This window comes from Atractosteus spatula, chromosome 1, assembly GCF_055471065.1.
Source record: "Atractosteus spatula isolate fAtrSpa1 chromosome 1, fAtrSpa1.hap1, whole genome shotgun sequence".
Taxonomy (NCBI): domain Eukaryota; kingdom Metazoa; phylum Chordata; class Actinopteri; order Semionotiformes; family Lepisosteidae; genus Atractosteus; species Atractosteus spatula.
Window position 1 is genome coordinate 7,184,839 of NC_142706.1, and position 24,543 is coordinate 7,209,381.

The 24,543-nt window shown below is 35.9% G+C and overlaps 2 protein-coding genes across 3 annotated transcripts; both read left to right on the top strand.

The window, feature by feature from the left end:
• The first annotated feature begins 10,564 nt into the window (after window positions 1–10,564).
• On the top strand, window positions 10,565–12,161 carry cxcl8a (C-X-C motif chemokine ligand 8a). 2 transcript variants are annotated; one of them, XM_088910671.1, is made up of 4 exons: window positions 10,565–10,708; window positions 10,875–11,010; window positions 11,344–11,427; window positions 11,669–12,161. In XM_088910671.1, exons 1-4 carry the CDS (start codon window positions 10,645–10,647, stop codon window positions 11,679–11,681), a joined length of 297 nt encoding a protein of 98 aa, XP_088766797.1. In that variant the 5' UTR covers window positions 10,565–10,644; the 3' UTR covers window positions 11,682–12,161. The 2 variants fall into 2 exon arrangements, with proteins under 2 accessions (XP_088766797.1, XP_088766807.1); XM_088910681.1 differs by lacking the exon at window positions 11,669–12,161 and having other exon boundaries at window positions 10,577–10,708; window positions 11,344–11,431.
• A 4,698-nt stretch (window positions 12,162–16,859) lies between these two features.
• On the top strand, window positions 16,860–24,248 carry LOC148840554 (uncharacterized). Its single transcript, XM_088927656.1, has 7 exons — window positions 16,860–17,021; window positions 17,136–17,271; window positions 17,466–17,549; window positions 17,684–17,693; window positions 22,252–22,393; window positions 22,580–22,709; window positions 22,974–24,248. The coding sequence occupies exons 1-7, from the start codon at window positions 16,958–16,960 to the stop codon at window positions 23,059–23,061; spliced, it is 654 nt and encodes a 217-aa protein (XP_088783782.1). The 5' UTR covers window positions 16,860–16,957; the 3' UTR covers window positions 23,062–24,248.
• The last annotated feature ends 295 nt before the right edge of the window (window positions 24,249–24,543 follow it).

Consider the following 24,543-nt stretch of genomic DNA (forward strand, 5'->3'; position numbering starts at 1 on the left):
AGCTGTCTTTGATTTACATAGTAAATGCCAGAAATCTTAGTTTAAAACACTTTAATTTGTTTTAATTTGTTTAATAAATGTTGTAAAACTAGTGTGATTATAACTCATGTCTAATGCCAAATGTACTAGAAGCAAAATTAGGAAATAGCAAACAAGCACCGACTCGGAAATCGGGCTGTTGCCAATTCACATTCCACTATGTGAATGCTTCTTCGGGTGTGTCCTCTACACACAAAAACAACTTTTCTTCTTTTTCGAGGACGAATTCTTTGAAACGATATTTTAAAAAAAATATATGTTCATATCCAGCTAACCAAGATAACAATTGCGTATCTGAAGATCGCTGGGAAAACCTTTTGAGATCCGTCGGAAAAGCGAAATACTTGAAACCACCTCTTCAAGGTACTACTGAACAGTTAATTCAATTCCATTCAGCTCGTTAAAACCCACAGTTTGAGTGTTAATTGCTATGTGAGGCAGCTAAGGATATCAATTAGGACGAAAAAGGTCTATCTAATGCATCCTCGAAGATTGAGGGGTATTTTATGTTTATTCTTCAAAGATATTTCTTAATTCTGACTTCCATTTTTCACTTCATAAGAAAGCATTTCACACAGCGTTATTTACAGTGATTAGGTCACTTACAAGTACCGCATATGGTTGCTTCACCACTGAAAACTACCTTAGAGGACCTGCAGGCATGAGAGTTTAACTCAAAAGAAAAGTTCCACCTCTTGAAAAAGCCCCACCATTTATAAAATAAATTGGCAGAACATTAAGGTGGGAAGCATGTGAAAAGTGCACAACTGACTGAATCCCGCTCTGCAGTGGTCTCTGCATGGTGTCTTGACACTGCCCACATGTTTTACTCATGAGTAGCTTTAGAGAGGCAAAGTTTAGAAACATGGTAAATTATTATTGAAGGTCTTACTCACAAGTGAGAAATTAAACAGCAGAGAAATGAAACTGATATAAATGTTTTCCCCTAACCTCTGGCTTCCAAATCTGTGCTGACTTTATTAGTAATGAAATGAAATATGTAAACACATTTAAAGCCATGTGAGAAACGAATTCTGGAGCCTGTTCCTAGGTACCAATGAGGACCAAAATCAGGTTAAAGAGTTATTATTATTATTATTATTATTATTATTATTATTAGGTATTATTAGTGTTAGCCTACTAATATATAATAATTATACATACAAATCTAGTCATTGAGGAGCTTAATTCTTAAAAAAAAATGAATTTCTGCTATGCTGCACATGTCCGTTGCATTTAAGACAGCAAGGTCCACTCCCGTTGCAGGACAACTACTGTGTCTGCAGGTTTTCTTTACAGCTCAGTACTTCTTATTGGTTCAATTGAACCACTTAAAAAAAAAGCCCTGCAGATACACCATCCCTATGGAAGCAGGATTGCACAGCCTTGTGCTAAGCAATGACCTGGAGTGTTTGCAGTTCCAAGGTTTATCAGCTCATATGTGAATGGGATAGTGCTTTACTGGTCACTGGTATTGAACAGAGCACTCATTCATTCAAGGAAGTAAATGTGAATCAGTGCTACAGTGAAGAAGAAGAAGCAATATTCTTTTCTCCCCCCACCATTTTAAATAATTTCACCAAACTATATGTAAAACTATACGTATATATACTGTATGTAGTTCAGGTGGGAAGCTGCGTAGGCTGCAAAGGTTTATTCCAAGTAAAGGTTTATTCCATGCTTCTTCAGGTGTGCTTCACCTGTGGAGCTGAAGGAGGCTCCACAGTCGAAATGTTGTGTTTCCTTTCTTCTCTTTTCAGCATGGAATAAACCTTTACTTGTTCCTATTGTATATACAGGTATACTGTAGTACATATACTGTATGTACTGTATATGTACTATATGTAATGAGTGATGTATGTTATGAATCATGAACAACATCTTCTGATTACACATAACAATTCAAAATCAACACAGGAGACAGAGGCTCATTCTGACCTTTAGCACAAGAATTGAGAAGAAGAGTCATGCCTCCATCATATGATGTCTGTCACCATGTTGTTATGGAGTAGTGAAGGGTAACAGTCAGATTCTAATAAAAAAAACACTTTGGCTCCATAGCATTGTTCTTACTGCCTCGGTGAGTCAACCTTAAAATTTTTGAAGTAGGGCTCCGTGGGACTATGTTTGTTTATTGTGGGTACTCTTATCCGATCTGAATTTATGAGATTTCAAAGTTGAAATTCTGGAACTGTTGCTTGAGCTCAATCTCTGAGAAATCATTGCAAAACTTTAAAAGCAAAACTTCATAAATCTCAGAGTGCTTTATAATGGCACTCTAGGAATTAGAGGCTAGGTGTAATTTAGAGAATGAAGCAATGGGCTTTGTAAATATAGATCAGCCAGTGGTTATTAACCACTAAAACCATACAGTCCTGACTGTGTTTTTCCATTGTTTCAACATTCTCAACATCCCCAGAACTGTTTTTTTTTCTAAGAAAAGCAGACACCAAAAAAGATTTTTTTCCTTTCCTTCCACAAGTATGTCTTTCTAATCACTTTACATTTATGTTAGGTATACTCTGAATTTTAGAATTACCTGCCATTATTAATTCCATTTTGTGTTCTGCTCTTTTGACTGTAAACTGTTTAGGTTAATTGTAAACTTTATTTTCACCTTACTGGCAGTTTCTAGTCAGGATAAGTCAGGATATTTGCAGGAGTAAACATACCAGTTCTAAAAGCATTACATAACCATTGTATACAGTATATGCATTGTGAAGAGCTTGCTTTTGCAAGATGAGGTCACATTTGTATTTCCTGACCTGCAATGTAACTCAGTGTTTTCCTGCTGCAATAAAACCACACTGTTTATTATCCTAAAACTGGGACAAACTGGGACAAATTGCTTTGCTTTTCTTCTATAGATATCTCTTCCTGGGCCAGAGCCTTTTGTTCCATGAAACATTTTTTATTTATATCATAGTATTTCACCTTATCTAAAAACAACATGAAAAATGTCACAGAAATTCCATTGGCCAATTGACATTCTCCCCTGGGCTTTTCTGCCACCATGTAATAATATCCTTGATATTACAGAGGCCTTATTTTTATCAGATTCTTGGAGTTTCCCCATTGCTTCTACAACAACACAGAAGAAAGGAGAGGCTGTGTGCGAGAGCATGAAGATATGTGGATCAATACGCACTGCAGGAGGGCTGACTTGGACTTTGGGATTTTCACATGTCAGAGACACAGGAATTTCCAAGCTCATTCACTTCCCCTTTGTTGACAGCGCTGCTGACTGCTGGAGCTGTTATCGTGAACAGGAGGCCCTCAAAACAGTGCAAAACAATGTAGAAAACTTTGTGAGCCTTGTATATTCTTTCTCTTACCAGTAGTAGAATTTTGTTTTCATTCAGAAGGACTGTATCCATTATCTTTAAGCCTTATTATTTTGCTGAGTTGTATTCATTTCCCTTGTATTTTGAAAAGTTCATGCATCTCACTCCGGAATATATATATATATTTTAAATGCATATATAATCTGAATGCTTAATATGGAGAAACCTTTTGCTTTTTCCAGGTGGTAATGACTGCCATAGGAAATGTAAGGCTTATATACAAACTTTTAAAAAAACTCAATTTTGTCTGATAAACTCACTGTCGAAAGCAACCCCCCCCCCTACACACACACAAAAAAGAAATACATTTTTTCATTTTGTGTTTTACACAAATATTTTTTTTTAATGTCAGTTTTGAATGAGTATTATCAGAATGAAAAAGTTTTAGTCTGTGTGCATTCTACGGGTTTAACTCTTTTCTCCCTTTTCCAGATTGAACAAAGTAACCCTAATTCCTACAAACTCAAGAAAGTCAGCTTACAAAGGCATCTGCTAGATTCCTTTTTTACAGAAATGCATTGTTAAGTCCCCAAGTCGAATGAATTTAATAGCAAATCAAACACAGATATCACACAAAATCACAGAGGGTAAACAAAAGTACAGACTAAAGATAGCAATACCTTTTCAGACACTGTCAAAATAAAAATATTAGAAGGTTAATATCAGGTATGACATCACATCTGTTATAGACTGTAAGTTGCACCACTCTTCCTGTGCAGCTACAGCCTGCTGGAGGCTTGAACAACGCAACAGTCACACATGCTTTCACCACGACCTCTGCATACGTGTAGCACTCTGCCAGGTCAATTCAGGGCAAGGGGGCAATCCCTGGGGAATTAAAATACCCCAACACTCCTTTTTCCATCTCTGAATTTTGAGATATCCTCTAGCCCCCTAAATTAGGCATTTTCAGATTCTGCTGCAAGTTACCTCTGAACTTGTTCCAGGCATTGCGATGGTTTTCACGCACATGATGAGCAAGAGCTGTTCCGCTGGCAAATTGTGTGTGTGTGTGTGGGGGGGGGTTTCCTGGAATTTCTCTACCACTGCAGTCTGAAAATGATTACACATGGATCAGGCCAATGTGATGCTCCTGGGACTGATTTGGTGACATTCCGTCTACCAGAACAGAGCTGGTTTCCCAGTTTTATCTGGTTTCAATTATGCTAGTAGCAACCAGCTGTTCTTCATGACGTCACACGCGCTCGTGCCACGTGCTGCTCTTAGGTTGGGGTCAGGGCTGAAATCGTTTCTTTCCAATGGCCCTTGATACAGAGTCTTAATCTGAGCAATTGACAAACCCTGAGCACCCAATGTGTTCAGAAAATCACATGGCACAAGCACAGCATTGTGATATCTAAGCCAGCACACCTACCTGCTTGCAATTTAAAAAGTAAATAATATCCTGTACGCACCGCATGCACAACTGGTGCAAAACACAGACCCTTGTGATTTTCTTGTGCATCTGCACATATTTTAAGTAACATTGTATGTGCAGGAAACGTAGGGGTAAGCGATTGTTCCAAATATGACAGCAACAATCACTGTACCATACTGTAGGTTCTGGTAAATCCAAACCACTCTTAATAATACAGTTATTGTAATATTGATCTTTCCTTTGTACTTCACTAACTAATAACCTGCAAAATGTATTGACATTTTCAGGAAGGCAACATTTCTCATTGAATTAATAAGCAATGCAAAATTGCGAGTAATTTTTTTTGTAGTAATACGGAATAGTTTGAAGAAAAAAGGAAGTAAAAGAATGTGACACCAGGGCATTGCATGACCATTTCACCAGCAGGAGCAGATAAGTAGCACAGTACTTTCTGCGGGCAGTGCTTACTGTGTGTGTATGCCTCGGTACACTGTTCATGACCACAGTGAGAGTGAGAAACGCATAGAGGCCTAGTGTTTTGTTCCAATTACTATAGAAATGTAAGTTCTTTTTTAACGTTTATAGAAAGTCATTTTAAACAAAAACATGTCTTGCACAAGAAAAGGTGGCTCGTTTCTGCGCTGATTCATGGGGTTTTTCAGACTGGAGCGCAGTCTGCAGTGCAGTCCTACAGCTATCTAGGAAAGCTGCTTAAAGAATAACTGATAATGAACCATACTCATAAATTAGTGTGTAGATGTGGAGCAAATATTTTCTTTTTATAGAGTACAGCATATAAAACAGTATTACTTTAATGCAACAGCTGTTTAGCATTTTCATACTGTTCAGATTTGCTCGGTTTTGTAAGCCTGATATAAAGTCCAAAGAGGAAATGTCCATACATTTCATTTTCTGATGAAGGTTTTTCTTAAATGGATGTTTTAAAATTAAGTACTGTAAATGCAATGAAAAAGTCAGCTAATTAACATACTGTATGATAAAGTTTTTATATCAGTCCCTGTAAATTCCTTAGGTGCAGTGACTATTGCTGGGGTTGCATGACTGTTTGGATGCAAAAACTAGCAAACATGATCGAGGACATTTTCATCCCTGTGACATTAATCTGCTTTGATACAAGGACAAGAGGTTTTGAAGTGATTTTTGCAAATGAACCTGAAAAAATATGTTGGCAGGTTTGAAACGATCTGCTATTTCTCTGCAAAACATAACACTGGAAACATCCTGAGGCCATTGAGGATGTGATGTTGCTGATTGAAAGACATCTGAATGTCAGTGATTCAGCATCTGAACTTTTGGCACTATGACAAGACATGTACTGTTACAGTACATGACATGTAGAGGGGTTTTTTGTAATGCTACGCAGTTTCCTCAGTGATTCACACTGGTAGCGTGCAGTTCGTGCGTATCCATTATGCATAGATAATCTGCATGTTTCTTACTCAAGATTGTAGGTGAAAACATGTTATTTCCACATAGAATCTTGAGTTTAACAAAATTAATGAATCCTCCTTATGGTTTCCCTTGGACCAATCGCACTCAACCAGAACAGGAAATACTGGAGGCAATATCTGGGCAGTTCTCCAAACACAGCAGGCTAGCGAAATGCATTTGGAATTGAAAAATCAAGAAGTCAGATACTGTATGAAGGAAACCTCATTATGCATGTGTATGAAAAACAAACACATTTGCCTTAGCAATGACTGATTTTCCTTACTTTACATTTGTTTTCTTGAAGTAATACAGTAGGTTTGCTGAATTGTTAAAATAGATTTTAATGACATGACCATTTCCGTTTTGTGGTGTTTCGCAGTTGTCCATCACTTCCGTTTTTGTTGCAAAAGTGTTACATCCGGAAACAAAAAAAAACATTCTTTTTTATCTGCTTGTATTAATCAAGGGGGAATTTTGTTTAATTTCCTCTTCTGTGTGTTAATCATTTGCTTAATGACATAACAGGAACACAAAAATGCAGTGTAAGATTAATGCATGCTATAGACCATTTTCAAATCAAAATGATAGTGTAGTATTATTAGAAAATGATTAAGCTTAACCTATATTATAAAAACTTGTACCCAATTAAGTTCTTAAATGCATTTTGATATATAAAGCAGAAAGGAGTGTACTGTCTGTATCACCCTAATACAGTATATCATGGTTTGTCTGTTTGATTGTATTCTATGATTCTCTTCTGTAGAATGCTCTGAAGCCTATTAGCAATGCAGAGAAGGTGGGGAACATATGTGCATGATTTCTGTGTGTAAGTGAGAATTCAGTGACAAGGGGGTTTAAGACACAGAAGTAAAATTTTCTTTTCGAGAAACAACTTCTTTGTTTTCTTCCAAATTTTTTTTTTTCTGGGAGGGGGTTTAACCTTCTCAAGTGGGACCCAACGACACTGCAAGAGGAAAGCTCTGTCACTCCGACCTTCATCAGAGCATAAGAAAGTTTATAAACAAGAATGTTCTATGTGGCTATTGTACTCCATCAATGTCTTGTTAACACCTGGGGGTGATGGACATGTCCGTGTCTGAGCTTTTGCTTAGCTCTTCGGAAATGTAAACAGCACTAGTACTTTGTGGCTCCATAACAGCTCCCTGTAAAGCCCTGGATCTGTATCTATTTGAAAACATAATATCTGTAAAAAGAAAATATGTTATGGTCCTGGGTAAAGTAATTAATTCAAAACGTCCATAATAATTTCTACAATGAATTACTACTGAAACAAAGATTTTTCTAAAAATGTCACACATGATAACTGACTGCTGTAAGGTATTATTATTATTATTAAGAAGAAGAAGCAGTTAGAGAATGGATGGATGGCTAAAACCTGTTTATAGCTGTACTTTCATACCTAATTTCACATTTGCCCATTTTGACACAATGTAGAAATTTAGCAAGGCATCAGACCTGTTAAAGATGAGCTCAGATTTTGATGAACCTAAGTAATCTCCATAATCTTTCGATTATTTCAAAGTTTCAGTGGTTTCTAAGAAAATGAAGACGGCAATTACATTTGTATCTGATCAGTTTCACATTTTTGCCTACAGTGCATTAGAAATTATATCCCACCCTTCACCAAAGAATCTTGGACTTTTGCTACAGATGTCAAGATTTGACAAGGGGATCGTTTTTAAGAGAATTTGACGTGAAGGGAAATCCACGCCAAAGATATGCTGTAGCTCTTAAGCACAGATCCAGTGGGGTTTGTGGGCTGTTGCAGTACTGGTGTTGAAACATGGAATCAGCACTGGGACCATTTGGAGAACTGACACAAAAACCTAGCATTTTCACCTAAGAAGAAATTCCAAAGCATCATCTCAAATGGTGAGATTATATCCCGCATTTGAATGGATTTAAATATGACAAATTGATTCCATGTCGTACAAAACTACAATCGCTGGTCAGTAGTTTGATGGTTCAGCTCAGTACTGGCTCAACTACTGTACATAAACCCATCTGTGATCATTCTGGAGAATCCTGACTTGCTCTTCCTGTCACTGCACAACAATGTGCTACTTCCAGCCTCTGTTTGCCAGTGTAGGATTAAACATTTGAATTAATAAATTATGGTCTTGTTCATCTATATGTCCGAATTCCAACATTTTGTAATTCCTCTCATCCTATGAATGACCAGTAGATTCTATTTAATTATAACCATGTTAAGAATTGGCAAAATCAGTGATGAATCAACAATGGCAATAGGATAGGTCTGTAGGAAAGTGTGTTGTACACTCATAATTCGCAAGAAAAATGTGTGACATTATACTGAAATTATTCTGTGACTGACATACAAGTAATGATTCTGTAGTAAACTATTTTTTGATGATGAATTATCTGGGATTGCACTGCAGTCCTGACATTTCACTGATATTTTAAGTACATTACTCCGAATCAGCCACTTAACTTTTGTACTCATTCATCTATGCAACTAAAAAAAGAAGTTCAAGCTATTTTTTCTAATATTATAAGGAATTATTATCTAGCTTTCTTTAACATCAAAACAGGGGGTCAGGGAAAAGAGACAGTGACCAAAAAGAACCAAAAGGGATTTATTAAAATGAGGTCCTTTTATCAGGTGTCCACTAATAACCCACCAAAATATTTGGTTCTAGTTTGGACAATCTTTTGCATTTCATACAGCGTATGAAATGCATGTGTGTTTTACTGGTTTTGTTCTTAAAAGAAATGGAAGAATTGTTCAGTGAATATTCCTGTAATTTTGAGTTAAAATTCAGATGAATTTGCTGCTGTTATGTTGGCACTTTACTACTAGTAATTTAGTCTGTTAAGGGAGTGTGACAAAGACTCAAAATAAAACTTTTTAATAAAAATATTTCTGAATTTTCTCAGATATCAAGAAAATGTTAACTTTTTAAGCTAATATTGTGCTCCATTTCATCTAAACATATGACTTAATCCTTGTGACAGGGTAAAAAATGTAGTTTACAAGAAATTTACTTGTACATTTAAAATATAGTAACATGTATGTTGTTCGTTCAAAGTTATATTAAGTAGGTGCAAATCAATTGTATGGCTGACAAATACTGTTTGATGTTAACAGAAGTGGGACTATCAGCAGTGATGTTCTCAGGAAGTTAGTTCCACTGACCTCCATTATTGCCTAATGGAAATCAACGTTCCAATGTGATATAAATACCAGAGGCTTCCTTTAGAAAGAAAAGGAAAGAGACCACTTGTGCTAATACACCTAATAATAAAGTTTGGGTGGATGATTTGTTTGTAAGAAAACAAATGAAACAAACACATAAAACAAATGCACAATAAGTAATAATAATAAGTTTTACTAATATGCATCCCCTTCTGACAGAATATTTGAGTTATGTTGGCTTTGTATTTATGCCATACAGTATATGTATACTTGCAGTTAAACGTGTACAGTAGGTCCACTTGAAATCTGAAAGCAGAAACACAGGTAGAGAGGATTATCTTTATATCTAGAGCTTTGTGATTCAACTTGAAAGAAAAATGTAACATGACATGTCTGTCTCCAGCTATCTCCAGCCTATAACTTTTCACTGGGAGTGATGGGAGTAATGTATTAATTCCAAAATATGTTGTTCTTCTTTCTAATCTATGGCAAAAAAAAATCCACAGCAAGTCTGATTGCATGATCATGTTTAAAGCAAAGCTCTCACTCTTAAGTCACCTCCAAGGTGGTATTATAGTAAAGTACATGCCAATAAAGAAAAGAGGAATGTAGGTCTAAATGTGTTAACACACATTTTTAGACAAGATGTAAACATACTACAGTAAATCTACAGCACTTAAATTAGACAGAAACCATCACACAAACTTGAAAACTCAGAATTGCGACTTCATATCTCAGAATTGAGACTTAAAAACTCAGAATTACGACTTTATATCTCGTAATTGCGACTTCGAAATAGCCCACATTTCATTGTCTGTCCTTTAGTTATTGTAACGGATTCGGGTTCGGGACTCGCCGCTCCCACCCTACTTCATGCCTCACTGCATGGGCTCGAACCCAGGTCTTGCCAGCTGAGCTTAAGAATACCCTTTTTTTAAGTAAAAAAGGACATACAATGGACTTTGGTTTTTAAGTCGTAATTCTGAGTTTTTAAGTCGCAATTCTGAGATATGAAGTCGCAATTGCGAGATACCATAGCGCGTTTTTTTTACTCCCAGGCGGAAACGGGCTTCCATAAAAATGTGTGCGATGAACAGACAAGCGGAATTTCCTGTGTACATCCCCAGATGAGTCACTTCCAGGACCTGACTTTAAAAGCCCTGCTCTCAGAGCAGCGGCAGATTCAAACTGGAAAGAGCCACAAGTCAGGGATTTTAAATCGCATCAGAGAAATCTCACAGCCAGAGAAAACCATGAACTGCAAAATTACAGTCATCGTGCTTTTTGTCTGCCTGACTTATGCTGCTCTCTCAGAAGGTAAGATAGCGTCATATGAATATACGATTTATAAGTAGAACTCAACTATGTTAATTAAACACACCGTGGTTTCTTTTTGGCGTTTTCTCAAAATAGCTATTCTAATTGTTTTTTTTTAATTCTCCCGCTGTTTTTTATGATCGTTAATTGTAATATATATTCACAGGGATGACTTTGAAAAGCCTGGGGACGGAGCTGCGTTGTCAGTGCATCAATAAGGAAAGCCGGTTCATCCACCCCAGACTGATCCAGAATGTGGAGCTCATTCCCAGCGGACCGCACTGCGCAAATGCCGAAGTCATGTAAGCGCATCTCCATTATGGGAAGAAAGATTAGTGTGCAACCACAGTAATTATAATATAAGTATGAAAAGTCAGAAACCTGGCTACAGGTAAACAGCAGCCATGATTTTAGTTTACAGATTTTATACGGGACCTAATACGGTCTTGTCTGTTTCAAAATATCTTAACAAAAAACGCAGGCTTATTCTGTAATTTCTAGCGTTCAAGGAAGAGGGGGTTCATTACTCTATATTTACTCATCATTAATTACCTTTTGTTTCATGGCTTATGAAGATGCTATCCAGAGATGTTATGGATCAGGTTTTTAACTGTGTCTGCTCTGTACATTCACAGCGCTACCATGAAGACAGGCAAGAAAATCTGCTTGGAGCCCACTGCCCCCTGGGTCAAGATCCTCATCAAGGCCATCATGGAAAAGTAAGTACTGCTTTTCTATTTATACTGTAGTTATGTTTGACTACGGCCTAAAATGTACCAAATGAATGTAAGTGATGTTTTTAAAAAAGTTCTGCATTTACCATTTTTCTGAATTAGAATCTAATCTGATTGTAATCTAATGTTTCATTTTATGGCTGAATACTGTTCTGATGAAAGATTGTAGCTGGATTATGTACTGTACAAATAATGTAAAATAAACATTTTTCTTTGTTTATTTCAGCCAAAAACTCTGAAGTGGAGAAGATAAAACTCATTCATGCACAGGACACTTTACAAGACCAAGAAAAAAAATATTTATGAAGGAATCTATTGTCATTTTTTGTGACAAACACTGAAAAACAATATCTCAAGTGGCATTAAATTAGTGAAATACATCAGCTTTGTATCAAACATGTCAGAACAGTCATCATCAGAATTAGGAACAGACAGTGAAAAACTTCTCAAATCTTTAAGCATAAATTAAAATAAAAATTAAAGTTTTTATTTATGAACAACTGTAGGGATAATCTGTTTTTCATGTATGTGTTAATTTAAATGAAGGACCTTTTAATTATTATAATTTATTTTTATATATATATTACTGTTGGGAGAAGGAGTTTGCATTTTTCATTATTATTTATTTTTATTAATATTGTGTCCGTCAGAAAATGAATGCTTGTGAAAAAGTGAAACGTGTTTCAGAAATTCACAATAAACTTAAATGTCTTGCAAACATTCATATTGCTTTTTTTCATCGTTTTATTGTTTCTTTAAATATTGCAATTTATTCAGAAATACTGCCACCAAACACAATGCACAGACACCAATGAATCCATACCAAACACAAACCTTTGAACATGAAGAGTTTTAAGCTTTAATTGAGATCAATTTACTTGTATCTGAACATTGAAATATGCTTAACAGAAAGTATAATTTATTTTTGTACAAAAACAATGTAGCAAGAAATCAAGTTCAATGTTCCAAGGGTGTTTAGTTCTAATTTACTACGCTTGCTTCAAGCTTCAGTTTTTATCGTTAATTAATCTGATTAATTTGAAACCAGTATTTTGTTCCACTTTTAAGTGCCTTCTGTGTCCCTACTGTTGAAAAGAAGTGTAAACACCTTTAAATGTATAATCCATTGTTAATACCGTACCAATATCCTAGGAGTAAGAGACACTAATATAAGTCAATGGATAATTAACAGATATCAGACTTATAGTATAACTTTATTAATGATTATAAGTAACTAATTTGCACAGGTATGCACAGTAGTTATTTAAATCTTTTACCAAATCTATGCTATCAATTTTATATTTCAATAGAATGACAAAAGTTTAATTTAATTTGAAACCTAAACACATAAGGTGAATACAGAACACTGTTCTTTGTTTTTCAATGTCTGCTTTGAAGCGGCTATATTGTAACATCTAAATAAAAAGCATCAGATGAAGACTAATGTTTCTGTGATCATCATGACATTCATAAACACTGTCAAGAGATTTTATTTTATATGTTGTAGGGTTTTGTATTTTACTTTGTCTTTTAGAAGGTGTTTCTCACATTTAACACATTTTTGGCGATGTTCTCTGTCATGTACTGTACGTGATTAGATAAGATATTTTTTGGAAATTTAATGAACAACGGTGCACTACAAGATAAATGATAATTTCATACTTTTAAATGCATACAGAATATGCAGTGTTCGGAAGTACAAAATAATTCTGACAAGTTTATTAATGAAAAGTCTGATGTGGAATTTTAAAACATACAACTACTCCAGGGCAGCACTGTGGCCCAGTGGTTAGTATTGCTACAATGCAGCACTGGGGGCCCGGGTTCAATTTGTGGGATGCTCTCTGCATGACGTTTGTATGTTCTTCCCATGTTCACATTACTTTTCTCCCCAAAAGACATTCTGGTAGGATAACTGGCTTCCGAAAATTGGCCCTGGTGTTTGAGTGTGTGAGTGTGTGAGTCTGTGTCTCTGCTCCTTGATGGACAGGTGTCCCGTGTGCCCCCCCCCCCCCAAAAAAAAAAACAGAAATAAGAAGTATACCTTTAAAACACTTTAGCAGCAAATTAATCTTAAAAACAATCTAAAAAACACAAACATGATGGAACGTGTGGTGCTTATTCCAAATGAGAGGATAACAGATAATTTAAGTTCCAAACATCCTGCAGATGGTGTGATATGGGACCGTTCCTTCTTCAGTACACAGAGTTGAAATCAGTCTAAAAAACAAGAAAACTGGCGGAGATGCGGAGAATGACACAGTGGCCACACCATGCTCCAAAGAGCATTGTGGTGCTCTTTCTTAATCTACATTTCCTTGGTTCTCTCCAAATCGCATATCCCCAGAGCACACTGACCCCAATTTCACTGGGTGGTGACCAGCAAATGTTGCAGCTCTCCAACAACTCGTGCTTTTCCTGGCAAGCCCTGTGAGAAAGGCACAGCACCACGATCAGCATGGTCTCATTAGTGGAATGATTCCATCTGACATCAAATGCAGGAGCTTACAAGAGAAACAGAACCTGCACACCCTTTACTGACTTTTAACTCCTGGTGAGGAACCTTTAGAAAGATCATTCCTTCTCATCGGCTTCTCTTGGGATTAATTTATTTTGCATTTAGATTTTGTTCTTTATTAACTGTAATTCTTATAGTTTAAGCAATGGTATGGCTATGTATACAGTACTGTATACTGTATACACACAGTGATGATGATCATCATGCTGGTGATGATTAAAAATACAAAGATTTCAAATTCTGTAGCTGCTTGAGCTTGCAATCATGACACTTTCAAATGAGAAGTTCTGCTTAGAATTTACACCTCGACTTCAAAGTGATAAAGCTAAACATTGCTGATAGAATGTATATAAAGAAAACTAGATTCTCCATCGCATCAGTATCCCACAACTTTACTGCAGCAACCCTAAATCAATTTTAAGTGCAGAAGAATCATTTGAAAGGGTCCAAGATAAGGGTAATCGTCTCTCTGTGTGTAACAAAACCGTGTGATAAAAGTGGTTCAAACTGACATCAGAGCAAATGCTTCTGTCTTTGTAAGTTTCCTCTGATAGACATTGAATTTCAAGCCATGACTCACACAGTGATATGATAAATTTGACCATGATGAGCAGAGAGTTTCTGAAACAAATTAAGGATAAAGCAGTAGAGAGGCACATATTATATGGTGACTCATCCCTCTGATTACAGTGAAGTCCCTCATTAAGAAGTGAAATTTGTATCACACTACTCTGACACTATATAACTCAGACTGCTCTTCACAATTGGACAACTGGGCAAGTAGGAAACTGGTTACAGATGTCAATGTGCAACCAACACTGACCTTCTCAGGTCAGTGCTGGGTGGTCAAAAGGTCTTTGTCTGAGATGGGAGTCTTCATTCATCCAAGTTCCTACTAAAAGCTAGACTGTATGAGTGAGAGGCAGGCAGAAAAGAAGGCTTTACTGATATGAATGTACAGTACTGCACTCATGTAGCAGGGTGTTTAATGGTAAGATTAGACAAAAATCGAACATTCTTGTGTAAATGGAAAGCATTACAGTACATCTGGTGTAAGCCTAACACACGACATTACACAGTGAGAAAGCACCATCCCAACTGTCAGAGTGGTGACAACGTCATGCTGTAAGTATGCTTCTCATCACCAGGGACTGGGAAGCTTGTCAGGACTAGGGGGAAATGAATAAAGCATCGCATCCTGAATCCTAAAGGCAAATTCTCAGCATTTTTTTGAAAACTCAGGTTTTATTGGGACAGTACCCTGAAACACAAGGCCAACAATCAAAGTAACAGTGAAAAGGTCAGACAAGCCGAGAATGAATTGCACTTCAGTGCACTTCAGTCAATCAAAGTCCTGACTTGAATCCAAACGAAACGTGAAGGTGAAGTCTGATGAACCCAACTACGGTATACGCAAGAAATGTGATCAGAAATGGAATCATAGGAAGAAAAATTCCCTATGAAAAGCTAGAAGAGACATTCAGAAGCATTGATTGCTGTCAAAAGTGCTTCCACTAAATACAGTCCTAGGGAGCAAAATACTTATGTAATCATTGAATTGTACTTCGTAAGTCTTCTTTTTGCAAGTTGTATTGAGATTCAGCCTTTTTTGCATATCACAGTTTAGGTTGACCAGTTTTGTTGTTTGCTTTTTATAGTTTGAATAAAATAATTAATTGGAAATATATTATGTACATTACTTGTAAATCATCAAATAAAATATCATTTGATAGGGGTGAATAATTTGCAGGTCACTGCACTGTATATAAAGTGAAAAACAATAGAAAAACTAATTTTGCTCAAGATAAACTCACAGGTCTATTCAAATAATTCTCATTTTGCGTGTTATTCTCCTTGTTAATTTTAGATAAAAATGTACATGTTCGTTATTTAAAAAATCCCAAAACTCAGCTTTCTAAGGGAGACAAAAAGTGATGTTTTACTTTTCCTTTTACATGGCTGAAGAAGAGCTATTGTCCTCCCAAAACTCTGGAACAAATTATTTTTTATTCATCTGATCCCTGTGCACAACATAAAAACACGCTTTTCCTTTTCATTCTTTTTCAGTTCAATACACCACAGTTCGTCTTCTTGAGAAACATTATACTGTACATCAGTCTTTTATTTTGTTTCCTGTTTTTTATTTAAACTTTCATGTTTATAATTCTTAACCATGGTGCTGTATCTCGTTAGAGAAACATTTTTCTGTCCTTATGAACTGTTTCTCCTTGAGATGAAATCATCGTTCATCCTTTTTTTATTTCATCCTTTACAGAGTCTGGATTTTTAAAATCCAAAAGTCACGTCTCCATGAAGTCTTACAATTCCCACGTAAATAAAGAACATAACATTATCCGTGAATATATCACATACCTCAGCGATCTGATATCATTGTGATGTCCCTTCTCTGGACTCTTTCCGGTGCCGCAATATCCTTTTTGAAATGTAATGACCCAATTTGAAATGCTGTATGAGGTCACCCCGGAGCAGTAAAAGACATCAGAATAATGGAAAGTATCCAAGCCTTCCGATAACTTATCGCTTTCCTGCACTATCCGGATGTGTAAGTGATCCTAAAAAGCCAAGACATTCTTGGAAGTAGGCTGCTTTAATTGTATACCACTCATTCAATGCTTATATCATATACTGTACTGTTTATATTACTATATCGCGTCATCACAGACGAATGAAAGCTAGCTATCTTAACATTAACAAAGTATGGTAAAAACACCTTTACAATATACATTTTAAAAAAGCGTAATAGGCATTTTCTTATAATACTTAATACTAAATATGCATTAGAAATAATTTTGGAAAGAAACTCATCTAGCTTCCTGAAAAATTCCCATTACACAATGTCGGATGAGTCATTTCCAGAATGCGACTTTAAAAGCCCTGAATGCTCAGAGCTCGGAGCAGCGGTCGATTCAAACTAGACAGAGTCAGGAACAAAGAGCCTTGAGTCGCACTACAGAAATCTCACATCAAGAGAAAACCATGAACGGCAAAACTATAACCTGTGTGATTTTTATCTGCCTGGCTTGTGCCGCTCTCACAGAAGGTAAGATTGTTTTCTGACAATTCAATGACAATTTAAAAGTTTTAACGAGCTATGTGAAGAAATGTGTTTTTTTTAACTTAAATGATCGTTATTAATTGTGATATTAATTCATAGGGATGGCATTGAAAAGCCTGGGGACGGAGCTGCGTTGTCAGTGTATCAATAAGGAAAGCCGGTTCATCCACCCCAAACTGATCCAGAATGTGGAGCTCTTTCCCAGCGGACCGCACTGTGGGAATGCTGAAGTCATGTAAGCGCATCTCCATTCTGAATTAATTTATAATTATTCTAATCACACTACTATATTTAATCCTCTGTTTTTACATTATCTAGACAGCTAGATTCGCCTCTCAGATTTAGAGAGTCAAGTGCGTTGTGGAAGGGTCCACTTGAAATCTGTGATTAAGCGCTTAAATGGGTTGTGTCTGCTCTGTACATTTACAGCGCTACCATGAAGACAGGCAAGAAAATCTGCTTGGAGCCCACTGCCCCCTGGGTCAAGATCCTCATCAAGGCCATCATGGAAAAGTAAGCTTTTTATCTTTGACTACGTTATTTAAGAAATACGTGTTACAGTTTATTCATACAAATGTTTTGACATTGAAAAACATACATCTTGCCACATACAGAAGAAAATGTAACTTGTTTATTTTGTGTTTCAGCCAAAAGCTCTGAGGACTTCTTGAAGAAATACGGAGTGGACAGACTGTATTCAGACTCAGGAGATTAAATGAAGGACAAGAAAAAATATGTCTTATTTAATAATGATTTTAATATTATTACTGTTTTATAGCTCACACTGGATGTTAAACATCTATGGACATTCCAATTATGAAACACAGCTGGTCTGTGTCAAATAATTTTAAGCCTGTTACCTTCAGTCTATGAAGGTAGTGATCATCTTCCCACTTCTTAATAAGACCTGTACTTATGGCTACTGTTTAAATGTTTTAACTTTAAAACTTGAAGCTTTAATATTTTTTGCAGAATTACTGAAGCTAGATGTGAAAGTAAATATTTAATATTAAAATGCTTTTTTTACTTTCTCAAACCAATTTAAATTTCCCTTTTCTAATTTAAATTAAAGATGTTTATGTTTATTTATATATTTATAGTTTATTTATTTATTTGTTTGCAGCTTTGTATGAAATGTTTATTTTCTATATAATGTTAAAAATCAATAAAAAATTAATCATGTAAAAACATGGCTGTTTTAAATTGACTGTACTATTTCTTTAAACTAATGCAGGATATATGAAACCAAGTGTGAAGTTTAAAGTTTGAAGTTTAAAATACACTTAAATCTCAGTTGCTTGACATGGAGGGCTGTATGAAGTACTACATCCTTCCATTTGTAATTTGAGTCTCCACACAGTAACATGGTTCTAATCAGTGCCTTTGTTTTTATAAAATCCTTTTGTGGAGCTGCTTCTTAATATGCAGAAAATTGAATCACCAATTGTGAAGAAGCTGGCAGCTTGAATTCTGCATACTGTAGATGGGTCGATGATGAACACAAACATATACACTTAAAAAGAATTTGGACCAGGCAGATAAAAATATAATTTGAAGAGCCAATTCTGTTTTCTAACAAAAGCTAAAAGTGCCCTTCAGTCGACCACAAGCTAAGAGTTGTGCATCTCATTTATTTGCTGTCAGTCTTCAAACATTTCTAAATCTCAATAAGAAAATGAGAAGGAGGAAGAAATCTGTGTATCAACACAAAATGACTGCAGCACGTGGTCAGTGTGAAATAATTTGCATACCTGTAAAGTATTTGCAGAAATATGATCAATACTCATTTTTGGACATCAGATATTTCTCTTGATAAACCATAGGGCAGACAACATCAGCAGATCTTGAGGTTACACTGACTGTTGTGTTGCTTAAACCAGTTAGTAGGAATGTGTGATGATATGGACTGGTACAGTGTATCTTCTAACAAAAAGACACCTTTGAGTCTCCAGTCATACTGTTGCACAGAAATATTTGGTCACTTGTTACGTACAATACATAAAAGGTTAGGAATAGTGGAAAATTCCCTTTTAGCTGAAGTAATTATTTGCATGTTCTTTGAAAAATGTGTAAAAACCTAATATTTTAAGATAAAAATATTTAGAACTAAACATTTAGTTCTAAATATTAGAATTAGTTCTCAATATCTACAATTTTTATTAATTATTATATATCTATTAATTCAAAGTGTAAGGACTCAAAACTAAAATATAAATTGCAAAAAAATATTTTAAGAAATATACAGTATGGCATGCCTCTATCAAATAGAAATGGCAGCAAATTATCTTTGATGTTATTACTGCACTTCTATAAAAAACAAGGACTGGCATAGTACAGGGCAAGGTATCCTTAATTCCAGATTCCGTACTGAATATAGAACACTGCCATTTTCAAGAGAGAGGCTAACTCAAAATCTGCTTGGGAAAACCATAGATTACAGTACTGCATGTGGAGAGTAATACTCAAAGGAATTGTTTTCATGGCAAGCATCAATCTGTGAGGCTTTGTCTCAGCTACTTTTCTCATTCCAAAGAGAAGAATTCAAATTCTATCTTTTCCTGTGCAGTGAAAATATACATCAGCAACTGCTCTTACTGATAATCACACTGGAAATGGAACATACTGTAATCCGATTCATGGAAATGACTACTATAGAGATGCTGGAATTACAGCAGGAGTCAGAAGAAAAACAGATGTCGCTTTTACTTCACTTACAGTCCCTTCTTGGCCATGAATGAAAAGCTGTGTGACTCAAGAAACCTTGTACAGTAAAAATTGAATCTTGGAAAGATTAAGATAATGAACAGAACAGTTCATTGGAAATAAACAAGACACAGATGCAGAGAAGCCCTGAAGATTTTTTCTAATGTTCACCTCTGGTTTTAAAGTTTTGAAGAAAAGTGATCAAAGGCATAAATCTAGATTTATTTTTATTGTATTTTTTTATTTGATATTGCTGTGTTATATTAGTTACTCTCCACAATGTTTAACAAATTCATTAGGAATTCTATCATATTCTGTTGCTTTGTTATTTCAATATGCATGATGCTTTTTATCTCATTAGATGTTGGCGGAGTTCCAAGCTGGCTTCTAATTGTGTGTTGTGGAAACAGCAGTGACATAATAATAAATATATCATGGACAGATTTCATGGAAAGAATTATACTGCGATTATGTTATTTTTGTGATTCTGGGCACTGACAAAGACATAGTCCATCAGATGTCACTGGTAAAGGACATATGGTTATTGGTCACATGTTAAATAGGTAGCCTATGAATAAAACAAAAGAATACACAAGGGCACACATGTGACAGGGTAAAACATGTAGCATGCCAATAAAACATGAAAAAGACCCAGAGAATCAACAACTCTTGGCATTAGTGAAACTGCATGTGTAGTGTTGAATCAGGTGTATCCCCCAGTATTCATTGTGAGATCAAAGTCACCTGAAACTCACCTGACTTGCAAATCATCCCTTATGTCATAATACCTTTACACTTTTCTGGAACACTCCACTCAAAGTAATTTACAGGTAATGGGGACTCTGGACCTCCACCACCAGTGTGTAGCGCCCACCTGGATGATGTGACGGCAGCCAGAGTGCACCAGTATGCTCCCAGTATGCTCAACACATCAGGTCTCAGTGGGGAGTGTCTCTATTTCATAGAACACACAGTTGTATGAAATAATAACAGACTAATAACTCTGTACACTGATGTTAGTCCGTTATTTATGGACCCCAAGAACTCATGTAATGTTGATGTGTCATCACCTGAACCAGAGTTAACTATGAGGGCAGGTGACCGTTGATTAAAACTCACTTCAGAGTGAGTATGCATCAGTTCAACCAATTAATGGTAATCATCTGTGCTTTATACAGTAGTTTCTGTTTCAGCAGTCTGAAGTAAAATGTCTATAGCGGAGTAGTGTGATTCTTTTGTAACTACTGTAAATAAATTACCTATATGCATTTGGAATTGACAATTTGATCATTTTTTAAAACCAGAAGAAAACATGAAGATTTGCACACACTTGGTCTGCAGTCAAGAATCAAATCCTTACATGATGCTATGGCAGAACAGATTTTACAATGGATGCTTTTTAAAACAACTTTATCTCAGGTTTTGCTCTTCGTGAAAGTGTCTTACAATTCTGATTTTCAAAAGGTAAAAAAAAGACAACCAAATACAGAATTCCAACAAAAGAAAAAGTGAAATGATGACAGAAACAATATTTGAAAAAGCAAGAGCCATGATTGAAAGCCATAAGCTGAGCCATGATTGAAAAACATCTGAGCCCATTTTCTGTCAGTGTTGATATTAGAGACAGAGTTGCACAGTTTTAATGTGTAGCATTTAAAATATCTGACCCCCCCAAAGAATGAACAGAGCAGACCAGTCTGTCCATTGTAAATATCAATGTATAGTTCAGTAGGTAAATTCATTTAATTCTTGAATCAATGCTTGAAGTCCACAAATGCTTTCAATCTGTTCATACCATAGTGTCAGTACAGAGTCCCTTATTAGGGAATTATTTTTTTATATTTTCAATCCATGCTCATTTATGAGTTCTAAAAATTAAACTTCAACGAAGGACAAAGTACAAAGTAACGAACACCTTTCATGTAAGGAAGTGCATCAAGGACGGTAATTATTTGTATAAACTCTACTTTATGGTTTTTCGTCAAAGGAGCCTGCTTCCTTGTTTAATGACAGCATCTGCACACCCGTGAAGCGGGAAAGATCTAAACATTTGCCGTTTCAATGACAGCAAAACTTCCCTCTTTTCTGCTTTTCTTGAGCAGGGTAATACATTTTATGGGAACAGTTTACACTAATTCTTAGATGTATTTTGGTATGCCTTTCTGAATGTTTAAATAAATATAACGACCAGCGTATATTTGGTTTATAAACGTGGTAAACAGAGTTCCCAACCTTTTAAAATAAACGCTGTTAAATTAATTAAACCAGCAAATTAATGCTTTAATTTCTGATGCCGTTTTTCACATACATGCACTAAATGATGACTGATATAATTTATTTTGTATGCAGTATCTATATTTTTTGTGGAGAAATTCTGACAATGAATGAAAATATCTGCAGAGCAGCGAAAGGTCTTAAATCTTTCTACCAATACCGAAGAAATTCCCATTGCGTCATGCCTGCTGAGTCAGATCCAGGACAGGGTTATAAAAGTGTTGCTGGTCTGACGCAGCGGTACATTCAAACTTCGATGAACACGCGACCGTGTGCCTTAACCCAAGCTACAAGATTTTCACTTTTTCAAAGCATAATGAGTGGCAAACTTTCAGTCAGCGTGCTTATCATGTGCCTGGCTTTAGCTACGCTCCTGGAAGGTACAGTAAGACTGTTTTCTGAAAAGGAAAGATGTGTTAGTGATCACATCGTCATGCTAAACATTGTATTTCAGTTCGCATGATAAAATACGCTATCTTTCTTATCTTTCATTTTAGAAAATGCATTTAAAAAAAATGCTGCAGTATAGATGTTTATTAATTTCACAATGTATTGTATGTCCACAGCGAAAAGCGTCCCTACGGAGCTCCGCTGTCAGTGCATCGGAAAGAAGGAAAGTCGGTTCATCCATCCAAAACGTATTGAAAATCTGGAGCTCTTTCCCAGCGGACCACACTGCAAAAATGCCGAAATCATGTAAGTGCATTTTTATTCTGATCATTAAGAGTTCATAAGACAATCAATAAATAAATTCAGATAGCTACAGTACCTGCAGCTACCTAGGCTATTACTTCAGTGTAAAAAAAAAACATCATTCTAAAATACAGGTGTTTTTTTACCCGTAGTCAAGTATCAGTTGTCAAGTATCGTGCCATGACAGGTCTACCCCTGAGGTAAGCTTCAGAAACCGGTTTTTAACTTTCTCTGATGTGTCCTTCTGTTTTGTTTTTTAATTTACAGCGCTACTCTTAAGACTGGCAAGCGGATCTGCGTGGAGCCCACTGCCCCCTGGGTCAAAGTTGTGATCAAGGGCATCGTGAAAAAGTAACTGTTGCCTGTACGTTGAATCACATGGCCCGTTTTTTAAGAATTGGGAATGAGCTCTGGATAGTGTAGCGGGCTGTCCTTTTTTTAATAAGCTGTATCGGTGTGTGTAGAGGGAGAGAACTGGTCGGCAGAGCTTCAAGCTTTTATTGCCCCTAATAACAGGTTCGTGCAAGGGAGAGGGGGTACACCTTCCCATCTTTTTTATAGATGGGGGGGAGTGAGCTTTCTTAGGGAGACAGGGAAAATACCAAGGAAGAGTCCAGGCAAATATTCGCTGGTGGGCGGAGCGCTGCAATACTAGAATGGTGTAAACATCTGGATTTTTTATACCGGGGATGTCTGAGACAGTATATTACATTTTCTGAGACAGTTGAGTTGTTGGAATGTCTTATATTTATATTGTGGTTTGTATATATATACAGTATATAGCACATACAAATAATATCTCATAGAAATGCACACATTGTATCTCATAGAAATGCTTAAGTTAGGAAAATAACTGCATCAATTGCACATCACTTCTGCTTTAAAATATATGCGGGCTTTTTTTCCTTTTCGGCTTTTCAGCCTGTAGTTCTGAAGTCTTCAGACAGAAAATGGTGGTAGAGACCCTCAAAAACAATCTCAGGCCGCACAGTTTGCACAAACCACGTGCAGGCACAGAGTTTAGACATTCTGATCAGGCACAGCTGGTCTGCGTTAATGGCTACAGGACTGTCAGCTTCTAAAACACTGGCAAGTCACTGACAGACCACTGCTGTTTAAGAGCAGTAAAAGACACAAGACATGGAACAAACTGTGGTACAAACAACTGAATGGGCCAGATGTGCTGAATGTCTTCCTCTCATTTCTAATCTTTCTTATGTAAAATCTCTGTAAAATATTGATTGGATTTTTTATAATCTATCATACACTGTACTTGAGCTGGTCTTAAAGTATTATTTTTAAGTGCATTATTTCATTCATGCCTTGTCTATATATATATATGTTTATTTTTTAATATTTATTTGCCCTATAAAGAATTGTAAATATTGTTATAAAACATTTCTATGCAAGTAAATGTATTATATATATTTTATTAAATCCATTGTATGATGTTGTTGAGATGTACTGTTGTAACTCCTGACTTTGAATAGCATACCACACAATTTTAATGTTAACAATTTTACAGAATAAAAATACACAACCTATAAATTGTGTTTCACTTTGACTTTGAAAAAAACTTATGTTTTAAGTTATGATGTGAACATGACTAAAAAACAGCAAAACTAGACATCAAAGATAGAAAACACAAACTGATGCTTAAAGACGTAAGTAACTTAAATAACTGTTAAGTAACTGTTTAGTGTAATGTTCTACAAGCTAGTTAAGTAGTAATCCTTTCAAGTTATATACAACTAGATTATTTCCAATACATCTTGGGGCTATTTTTAAGATGCTCAAGGTGTCTCGTTTCTCTCTTTTACCAACTGATATGTGCTGC

What these genes read in the sequence shown, in the direction of transcription:
- cxcl8a (XM_088910671.1), top strand. Translation starts at nt 10,645, where the DNA reads ATGAACTGCAAAATTACAGTCATCGTGCTTTTTGTCTGCCTGACTTAT. An exon ending in TTATGCTGCTCTCTCAGAAG is followed by an intron (nt 10,709 to 10,874) that starts GTAAGATAGCGT and finishes ATATATTCACAG; the next exon opens with GGATGACTTTGAAAAGCCTG. An exon ending in TGCGCAAATGCCGAAGTCAT is followed by an intron (nt 11,011 to 11,343) that starts GTAAGCGCATCT and finishes GTACATTCACAG; the next exon opens with CGCTACCATGAAGACAGGCA.
- LOC148840554 (XM_088927656.1), top strand. Translation starts at nt 16,958, where the DNA reads ATGAACGGCAAAACTATAACCTGTGTGATTTTTATCTGCCTGGCTTGT. An exon ending in TTGTGCCGCTCTCACAGAAG is followed by an intron (nt 17,022 to 17,135) that starts GTAAGATTGTTT and finishes ATTAATTCATAG; the next exon opens with GGATGGCATTGAAAAGCCTG. An exon ending in TTTAGCTACGCTCCTGGAAG is followed by an intron (nt 22,394 to 22,579) that starts GTACAGTAAGAC and finishes GTATGTCCACAG; the next exon opens with CGAAAAGCGTCCCTACGGAG.